The sequence below is a fragment of the Festucalex cinctus genome, chromosome 1, assembly GCF_051991245.1.
Source record: "Festucalex cinctus isolate MCC-2025b chromosome 1, RoL_Fcin_1.0, whole genome shotgun sequence".
In the NCBI taxonomy this organism is placed as follows: domain Eukaryota; kingdom Metazoa; phylum Chordata; class Actinopteri; order Syngnathiformes; family Syngnathidae; genus Festucalex; species Festucalex cinctus.
In genome coordinates this window covers 43,012,491-43,023,286 of record NC_135411.1, presented here as the reverse complement: position 1 = coordinate 43,023,286, position 10,796 = coordinate 43,012,491, and the positions used below count along the sequence as shown (strand labels likewise).

The window sequence follows — 10,796 nt, the reverse complement described above, 5'->3', positions numbered from 1 at the left end:
TTAAAAAAACAACAACACCAATTTTCAGTATTTCCCAGTGTTCTCTTGACTGAGCTTGTTTGAATGACTTATGTGTTTACGGCTATCCTTGACAATGGGTTCCATATGTTTTTTCAGTCTTATTTGAAATGGTGTATGTTCAAAATGTTCAGTTTTGCCACAGACCAGATGCCTTGTGTGCTTTTAAACACCAAATGCCTCTGTTATGTTTATCCAATGTCTATTCTCCGAACAAGAATACCCAGTAAATTGTTTTACCCTCGGAGCATTCATGAAAGCAAGGTTATTGCATATTGCAACAATAGCTACGCAGGAATATGCTATGACGATCAAAATGAAACCACAATTTCATTTTGATCGTCATAGCATATTCCTGCGTAGCTGGACAGACAAAATCTTGTTCAATTGTAATGTGTGTTATTCTTTGGAAATATTGACTAATTCAATGTTCTACAGAAAGATCAAATCTGCCTCTTACCACAATCAATATGAAATAAGGTCAGCAAGATTTGCGTTTACCTTCAGATTTTATTCAATTGGTTTAACAAAAATGTTACAACCATTACATGTTCAGAAACTTAAACATAACTTGATGGACATATATTGCAAATTATAAATGAAAAGCCTGTGTTTACTCAGATGAGCATTTTCCAGTCAGTCACTGCATGATGTCTGGAACAATGGATGTCATCGGCGGTGGCATTTCCTCCCTAAAGAAGCATTTCCAAGCCATTCCTGCAGCTGCTTTCAGTTGCTGATTGTTTGTGTGGCATTCTGGTTTCTGTTTTGTCTTGAGCTAGGGTCATATTCTCCGATATACATAACGGAAAAGACCCGCCACTGTGCGCTTTTCTCGGTGCGCAGATTGTCCCATCAACATAGGTCTGTTAAGCCTTTTCATGCAAGGTTTCTCATTTAATGGGAGAGGACCAAGGACGACACCAGTGTTGACAATAAAATATATATATATATATATATATATATATATATATATATATATATATATATATATATATATATATATATATATATATATATATATATATAGATATATATATATATATAAATAAAAGTAAAATAAATATTCGGGACAGGAATTGGCCAAACTGCATGTCCCAAAGCCACAAGCTTCTGGGAGAATGTCCTATTGACAGATGATACAAAACTGGAACTTTTTGGCAAGGCACATCAACCCTTTGTTCACAGATACAAAAATGAAGCATACCAAGAAATGAACACTGTCCCTGCTGTGAAACATGGAAGAGGCTTACTCTTACTGTACTGTACAATAGTTGTAATCTGAGGCTAAAAAGAGAAAAAAAAACTGAGGCACTCAAGCTTGACCTGAAGAAGGCCTACCAAGGCCGAAATGCGTAGGCAATTTTTAATCAACTGGCCATGTTGAAATAAAGGCCTTTCACTTGGAACCCCTTTGAATGCGTCAGTTTTTTCTCTCTTTGGACATGCTTTGCGGATCCCTTTACTGAAGAGCACCAAAGAAACATTTTTTTTTAAACAAATCCAACCTATCCTAGCATCCGTCCTGCTTGTTCTGATAATCTGGAGCTGTTTTGGGCCATCTGGCACAGGGTGTCTGGAATCTGTGCAGGGTACAAGATTATTTCTATTACACTATCAATGTATTCTGGAGGGCGGCACGGTGTTTGAGTGGCTAATTAGCAAGTCCGCCTCCCAGTACTGAGGACTTGGGTTCGAGTCCAGGGTTCGAGTCCAGGCTCCGGCCTTCCTGGGTGGAGTTTGCATGTTCTCCCCGTGCCTGCGTGGGTCTTCTCCCACATTCCAAAGACATGCATGGCAGGTTAATTGGGTTCTCCGAATTGTACCTAGGTGTGCTTGTGAGTGTGGATGCTTGTTCGTCTCTGTGTGCCCTGTGATTGGCTGGCAACCAGTCCAGGGTGTACCCCGCCTACTGCCTAGTGTCAGAAAGTGTGCACTGATACTATCATCCATCCATCCATTTTCTTGACCGCTTATTCCTCACAAGGGTCGCGGGGGCTGCTGGCGCCTATCTCAGCTGGCTCTGGGCAGTAGGCGGGGGACACCCTGGACTGGTTGCCAACCAATCGCAGGGCACACAGAGACGAACAACCATACACACTCACACGCACACCTAGGGACAATTCGGAGCGCCCAATTAACCTGCCATGCATGTCTTTGGAATGTGGGAGGAGACCGGAGTACCCGGAGAAGACCCACGCGGGCACGGGGAGAACATGCAAACTCCACCCAGGAGGGTCCGAGCCTGGACTCGAACCTGGACTCGTCTTTTGAACCTGATACTATCATTTTTTTTATTATTATTTTTTTTTTACATTTTTCATTTGCTTGATTCTACTAGCCATTCAAAAGCAATGTCAATATTCATTGGCTTAAGTTTCAGGAAATGATTTGTCAGTTTCAAGTTACTTTTTGTGCCCATTGTGTTTTTCTTTCATTTAACAGAGAATTAGCCGACTGACAAATGTATCGGTGTGTAGCTGAATCGGGATCAATAGAACTACACACTTTCATTTTCAGGTTGCTAATTATCTCTGCCTTCCACAATAGATATCACTGGCCTAGTTTCACAGACAACGCACACTTTTTAATCCGACTTGCCCATTCTTTACATAGTGTTCGGATGCAACTTGAAGCTTGTTTTAATCTGTCCTGAAATAGTAGAAATGTTCAGAATTGTCGATTTGTGTGGCTGCATTGTAAGAAATTCTTATGGCTACACAATTTGTGTACATTACTTACTTTTATTTGGGTGTCAATTGTCAACATTTATCTTGTAGTTTTTCCACTACGTTGGTTGAGGAAAAGTACATTAATTGTGTCACTCTTTCAGCAGAAATTTGGTCCCAAGCTATTTTATCTGCCTTTTTCCGAGGTACTGATAGTTACATCAGCATCGAAAAAGCAGAACATACTCTTTAAAGGAGGCTAAACAAATTAAAGATAAATCTACAATGTTGTTGTTGTTATTATTATTATTATTATTATTATTATTATTATTATTATTATTGTGTAATGACCGTCTATGCGATGGTGACAAGATAGGAACTTAATGTAGACAACAAAAATGCGGGTTGATTTAGCAGACGTACCGCGGACAATTTAGCTAGATTGCAGCAGCTGGAAACGGAACTGGTTTCTACTTGAACAATTAAATTAAACGTTCTGTCTCAGTTTTGTTCGCAAGGCAGAGGCATTCAGTGTCACCGTGAAAATGGGGGTCCCTAAGTTTTATCGATGGATTTCAGAGCGTTACCCCTGTCTCAGTGAAGTTGTCAAGGAACATCAGGTAAGACAGCAGAGTGACCGTGGACTGCTCCGACCGTAGCGGCGTTAGCTTAGCAAGTTGGCTATCGGCGTAACTACGGCTTGTAGAAGTTTTAACGCACTTGGCAATTTTTTTGTCCGATGAACTGTCATCCCTAGTTAGCATCCGTTTATTTATATACATATATATTTAATCAACGGTCTAGTTACTGCCGTCAATTACGCGACGGTATACATTGCCTTGCAAATGTTCATTTAAACCCAGCTGTTAACACAATTATTGTTTATAGTAAATTGTTTTAAACAACTTTTATTGTGTGTAATTAGAGAGTCCGTGAGTGAGCAACCTAACGTTGTTGATAAAAACAAGTTTTCTTCTCGTTATTGACAGCTGCGCCCTTTTGGTTTGGTGATGTGGCCACCATGTCAACATGTAATACACAATCATTGTATACTTAAAGCAACTCCGATAAATTGATTACTTGCTGTATTTTCGATATATAATACAACGTCCCCAAAATGTTTTTGTTGGGGTGGTTTTATAATGTGTGTGGGGTTTTTTAAGCCTACAATGTATTGCGGAGCTTGCGTTACAGTTTCATAATTTTGGGTCTGCGTGTGTGCACTCATAATGTTTTGTGGACGTTGATCTGGTTTCACCGTCACAATAAGCGGACAGAAAATCAGGTCCTCATAAAGGACACCTGCCCAAAATTAATCTAGTATCCATTCTGAATATGCCGACGAGGTTTTTCTTCCACATGTGGTTGATTAGCTGAATATTAGTTGGGCAACATCATTTCCAAGACACTTTTCATCTCAGAATCAGATGCACCTGTGTTTGCAAGCTAAGGCTCCACTTACATTTCTAAATATGGCCTTTATCAATTCCGTTAGGTCAATTCAGCTTAGGTAATTATTGTCCACAATAGTAGAAAGTAACTATAGATAATGTGTTTGATGGCAAAATAAATCCTTTGAATTCCACCACTCATGGATGAAAATGTAATGACTCAAAATATATTTTCTATTGGTGTTGGAAATGTTCTGTAAATTAAAGGAATATTGGCACATTTAATATGAGTTTCCTAAGGCATTTGAATTTCACTTCTAATCATTACATACAAAATCATAATTTGATTTTTCAGATCCCAGAATTTGACAATCTCTATCTGGACATGAACGGGATCATCCATCAGTGTTCTCACCCAAATGATGAAGATGTTCACTTCCGCATCTCTGAAGAGAAGATTTTTGCAGACATTTTCCATTACCTGGAGGTGCTTTTTAGGATCATCAAGCCACGCAAGGTCTTCTTCATGGCCGTCGATGGTGTGGCGCCAAGGGCAAAGATGAACCAGCAGAGAGGACGGAGATTCCGGTAGGTTTAGGATTCACAAAAATTGAGACCAATATTAATTATTTGACAACTTTTTCTTCATCACTAATTTGACGTTGTCTAACCTATAAAACGCAGTAAAAAAAAAAACAACAACAACAACAACAACAAACTTTTCAAGAGGGAAAGTACAAATACTACACAACTGAGAATGTGGTTGCTTAAGTGTGCACATCTTTTTATAAGTGGTGCTTTGCTTTGGCTGTCTTCAGATTTAACCAGTTACATTCAAATGGGTTCATTTGATATTGTGATGCTTTACAATATATTCATTTTATATACTACTTGGTTAAACATGGTGCTCTTTATTAGTCTGGTCCTACAATGGGGAAATAGGCATCATGTCAGCAGCTGCCAGCAATAGTGGAACATATAAATATAAATCGCATGCAGTGAGCACACAGAAAACGTTCTAGGTGCTACGTTATCGCTACTTCAAATGCAAGTCTACTAAGTTAATGTACCTCCCTGTATATATTCTCCTATCGTTCTTCTCTTAAAACTACTTGTTTAGGTTCGTGATACTTTGAAAGCAGTCTTGCATAAAAGGCCAAAGAATAATAAAAGCATGTGTAAAATCAAAACTGGACAAGCACAAAGGAACAGTAGCACTTATGGGATGGATGCCTTGCAGGGACAGTTCCGATTTTTTGACATGAATCTCTATTTCATCCTCACCTCCAGTGTGTGCGATCATCACTGACTAACCCCTTGACAGCCTTCTGTGACACGAGTTCTGGTCCGGTGTTGGACGAGAGGTAAATAGTCCAGCAAGTTGGCTTGGGTCAGGGAAATAGTGTTTTTCTTCTAAAAACAATTTGTGTTCAAAAGAGTGATACATTTTCATCACTAAACTCCTTTCTGGAAAAAAAGTCAGACGCCATTACTGCTGGGCACTACTTTGCTGTTCGTTTGTATCACTGCGCGGCGCCCCGCATACAGCTGATAGACACGCACTAATCTACACGTTGTTTCTCTTTTCGAAGGCGGAAGGCGGGCGGATCAGCTGTCTGCAGCGTGTCGATTAGCTGTCTACAGGGCGCCGCGCAGTGATACGAACAAACAGAAAAATAGTGCCCGGCGGTAATGGAGTCTGACTTTTTTCAGAAAGGAGTTGAGTGATACAAATGTATCACTCTTTTGAACACAAATTGTTTTTAGAAGAAAAACGCTTTATTTCCCTGACCCAAGCCAACTTGCTGGACTATTTTCCTCTCGTCCAACACCGGACCAGAACTCGTGTCACAGAACGCTGTCAAGGGTAAGTCAGGGATGATCGCACACGCTGGAGGTGAGGATGAAATAGATTCATGTAAAAAAAAATCCGAACTATCCCTTTAAGTTCACCATGGCAGTGAGATTTGTATAGTTTTGATAGGTCTTGAATGAGCCACTGGAAGTTGTCAGTAAGGATGGTTAGGGTTTTTTTTTTGTTGTTGTTGTTTTTTGGTTTGTTTGTTTTTGTCCTATGACTAAATTTATCTTTTATGAAAATCAGTTAATTATGTGTATCTTTGCATGTGTGTTTGTGTATGAAGATCTGCCAAAGAAGCAGAAGAGAAAATAAAAAAAGCTCTGGAAAAAGGAGAGGTGTTGCCCACAGAAGCTCGTTTCGACTCAAACTGCATCACCCCAGGTAGGCCCTAATTTTCTCCCTTGTTCAATGTTCATATACTTCTGACCTAACTGTATCGCAATAAGGTGTTTTTTTTTGTTTTGTTTTGTTTTGTTTTTTTCTCTTCTTTTTCTTGCTTTTGTCCAACATCTTTGTTCACAAATCACAATACCGGTACATATTTGACATTTAATTTGATTGCTCAATGGGCCAATATCACCCATTGTAATTCAAAGTACATCTGGAAAGTATTCATAGCACTTTACTTTTTTCACATTTTGTTAATGTTACAGCCTTATTTCTAAATAAATTATTTTCCCTCCTCAAAAAATCTACATGCAACACCACAAAATGACAATAACAAAAAGGTTTTGGCAGGGTTTTATTTTAAATTAATTTGAAAAAAAATAAAATAAATATACAGAATACACACTGTCTTTGCCCTGGTAAATTCAGTTGGTTGGACTAAATTTTGATTTGCAAAGTCACACACATGTCTATGTCGGAGTGGCTTCAGAAAATGTTTTTGGATGTCCTTGAGAAATCTTCAGAGCTTTAGAGGTGCTGCAGAGAGGAATGGGTGAACTTGTGATATTAAAAATAAACGCTGGAGGGAATCATTGCATTCAAAGGTGCATCAACAAAGTATTGAGCAAAGGTTGTTAATACTTTTGTACCTGAAGTTTCGTTTTTACTTGACTCTGGTCAAAATTATTATTATTGTGCATCAGTAAAGTTGTTTCCAAGTATGACATCTACAGTGGAGCATAGTCAGATTCTCCCCCATCTAGCTCAATTGAGAAAAAAAATAAAAAAAATAAAATGTAATTGAGTTGACACGTATACTTGTCAAAGGCAGTGAAACTGGAACAACCAATTTTTTTCATGTTTATTTCTGTACTTTGTTTTTAAATGTCTAATTTGTTTTTAAATGCTTTTAAATGTGCTTGCAATCATGCTGGAGAGCTTATTGGTTATGAAATTGCTGTATAAATAAAGCTACCAGGCCTTTCTTTTTAATTATATTTAAAAAAAACAAAAAACAAAAAAACACAGCAACAATGTATTCATGTTGCACTTATAAGGTACCAATTAAAATGGACTAAGTCACCTAATTTTTATTTTTTGAAAGCATTAGGAAATTAAAGCGTGTCGTCTCATTCCAGGCACTGACTTTATGGTGCGACTCCAAGAGCAGCTGAAGTATTTTGTCCACAACAAGCTCTCGACTGACAAACTTTGGCAGAATGTCAAAATCTACCTGTCAGGTCATGAGGTGTGTGTGCATTTGTTAATGTAGACATTTTTTACATTCAGAAACATCTTGCCAAAGTTGGAGCCTTTCCATCTATTTTATAGACCCCTGGCGAGGGAGAACATAAAATAATGGAATTCATACGTTCAGAGACTGCAAAGCCACTTCATGACCCCAACACCCGGCACTGCTTATACGGCCTGGATGCTGACCTGGTATGATATTTGTGCACGTGTGTTTGATGTGGATGTGTATCAATGTGTCTCTCAGGATTCTCATGTTGTTTTGGCCCATTAATAGATCATGTTGGGTTTGACTAGCCATGAGCCAAATTTCTCCCTGCTCAGAGAAGAGGTTCGCTTTGGAGGAAAGAAATCCCAGAAAAGGTTTGAATTTTTATTGATTAAGCTTGAATTTTGAATTTCAAAGTCTAAAAATTTATTAAATTCTAGTCATGGAAATGCATTTTTTAAAAAGTCCCCCAAACACAGGGCATTAACGTCACCGTTGTAACTAAAGCCTAGCTCCATAAGTTAATGTAATTTTTTGTTTTTTTTGTTTTCTTGTCTAATGAGACCTTGAGATGAGTGTCTAACATGTTTAATCTGTTTGATCTCGGTTTTTAAAACAAAACTTCACCGTTGTGTGTTATGACTCTTTGGCTGCCGTAGTATCGCACGTTTTGTAAACTGATTGTGCACGCAACTGTGTGGTTGATAAATATGAGTGTATGCTCGACAACCTCTCGTGTGATCCACCACAGCAGTCTGATGAGTGCTGCACATGTACAATTAAAGCGTTGATGTCAATTGATGTGTCTTGATGTTCTGCGGTAACCAGTCCAAACACATCAAATTGTAAACAGAAGCGCTCGGCAAAGTTGTCCTATATTTTGAGGCTAAATAGGTTAGTATGTGAACATATGTTGTCGTCCGATTTCATGAATAAAAATTAGGATGAACAAAATGATTATTTTTCATCATTACTCATTTAATTAACGAGGTGCCACCACAGCCTCAGCTAAGGCTGTTTGAAAGCGCTATATAAGTAAAGATGACTTGACTTGACATATTGTAGCGTTGGTGAACTAATCGGGCCAAGCGGCGAAATAATTCTTTAATGACAATTTGCAAGTAACTGTCGGCCGTAACAAAGACAGAACACAACAGCTACAAAGGCGCTTAGTTTACCAAAACAAAAGTCTGTGTTTCCTTCACGGCCCGTCCAGACCATGGGAAACTACCCAGCCCGCGACCCACCCACAAGGATTACTTTGAATGTTAGTGGTTTTTGAAATCTTATCGGAAAATGTTACGTCATATAAGCAGGTATAATTTTACTTTGCCTTCACTTTAGCATGTGTGAGTTTACTGACTGGAGATCACTAAGTTTTATTTTTTAAATACACTATATATATTGCATTTATATATATCAATAAATTCAGTTTAAAAAGTGCAGTGTTTACATGTCATGGTTCATGCAACATGAAAAGTCGGATATGTTGAAATAAAGTCACAAATGTGATATTAATGCTTCATTTGCCTTTTTACTTCAGGTCCTGTAATCTATAATAGATCTGATATTGTTTATTATAATTAACTTTTTGTTGGGTAAGAAATTCACTGAAATGGACCTTGGAAAAAATAATCGCATATGATATCGCAATCGGGGGGGATTGGGGGAAATCGCAATTAGATTATTTTCCATAATCGTACAGCCCTAGTATATAGCATACCATGTTCGTAGGGGATTGGCACGGAGCCCTGCCGCTGATACTGAAATCTTGCGAGTAATTGACCCCCGCCCAAAAATATATTAAAATTAAAAATGCGTACCGGTAAATCCCTCTCTTAATAGTATAAACCGTAACTATAGCACAACATTTGATCCCAAAGCATTTATCATTTCAAATTCATTTTCCAATATTGTTAGGCCTGTCACAATAACACATTTTTCAGGACGTTGTGAATTATCCCAGAAACCTAAATGAAAGTATTGTGGGGGGGGTTTTGTTTTGTTTTTGTTTTGTTTTGTTTTGTTTTTTTCTCCATCAAAACCTCCTCCCAGCTATGAAATAAGGTGCTTGAAGCAGAGGGATTGCTTTGCTATTTCAAGGCATGCCAGGATTTTGACATTGACTGACAGGTGAATTTCTAAGATTATAAAGAAAATTTACACGAGAATGTAAGGGCGATCCCCATCTCATCGCCATTTGATGCTTGACAGAAGAAAATAGTTAAAGAACTGTGTCTATTACTTAAGACCAGTGCACCTATTGTGACCAATTTATGCAGTAATCCAGATAATTCTAGAGGGTTCACATCCTTTTCTTGCAACTGTATACCACTCTAAAATAAAATTCCCAATTGTCAATATTGAAAATATTAGCCTGTTCTGATCAGTGAAGTTCATGATTGGAGAGGCACTGACCCCTCTAGAGTCGAAATAAAAAAATATGAACCTAGAGTAGCCTTTCAATTTTGACCTGAATGAATGAATGGAAGAGGACACCGGGGACTCCCTGTTAAAGATCGACTTGGTCTGCTGGTCCTCAACAAGCCGGCAGTTCCTCTGGTGGTTGTATATCTATAGGAAAAGTGCTGCGCTCCTTCTACACATTGCGCCACCTGCCAAGAACGGCACAGTACTTTCTGGTCTCCACCATGCATTTTTACTTGCTTTTCTGGCCAATCACAATATGTGGCACACATTCACTAAATATAGATTGTTGAACCTAAACATACAGTGCATGTATGGTAAAACATATACTACTATTACTACTACAGCAGCTACTCTTACTACCACTATACGTATACTACAACTTACTATTGGCAATATAGAGAAAAACAACAAATGTCTCTTGTGTGAGGGCAAGCCCCACTAACAGCTTGCATCAGTGTGTTGCTTGAGCCTTACAGTGCCTCTTGCATCCACTCTTGGCTTCTCACCCATGTATTTGAAGAGGAAGTATGCAACTTGAATGATGAAATCATCAACATTATTGAATTGAAAAACAAAACAACGTCAAGCACGAACCAGAAAAGTAAATGTAACTAATGTAATTATTATTATGTTTTTTGTTTGTTTTGTATGCACTCTTCACATGCAGGCAAGGGGGCAGGGAGGCTCTGCGTAACCCTGACCGTACATCCCTGATTTTGATCATTCACACACGTGTGTGCGTTATTAGCTAGAGTTTTGGTGTCATCTTGTGACATCTTAGAGTCTGTATAGAAAAAATA

At 38.4% G+C, this 10,796-nt stretch overlaps 1 protein-coding gene across 1 annotated transcript in view; it reads left to right on the top strand.

Moving 5' to 3' along the window:
- Positions 1 to 3,111: 3,111 nt before the first annotated feature.
- xrn1 (5'-3' exoribonuclease 1) overlaps positions 3,112 to 10,796 on the top strand; it is a 30,887-nt gene continuing 23,202 nt past the window's right edge. The window contains exons 1-6 of the mRNA XM_077536431.1: positions 3,112 to 3,307; positions 4,434 to 4,666; positions 6,223 to 6,320; positions 7,466 to 7,575; positions 7,659 to 7,769; positions 7,855 to 7,940. Of these exons, the coding sequence (XP_077392557.1) occupies positions 3,233 to 3,307; positions 4,434 to 4,666; positions 6,223 to 6,320; positions 7,466 to 7,575; positions 7,659 to 7,769; positions 7,855 to 7,940 (713 nt within the window). The 5' untranslated portion in view covers positions 3,112 to 3,232. The remainder of the gene's footprint in view (positions 3,308 to 4,433; positions 4,667 to 6,222; positions 6,321 to 7,465; positions 7,576 to 7,658; positions 7,770 to 7,854; positions 7,941 to 10,796) is intronic.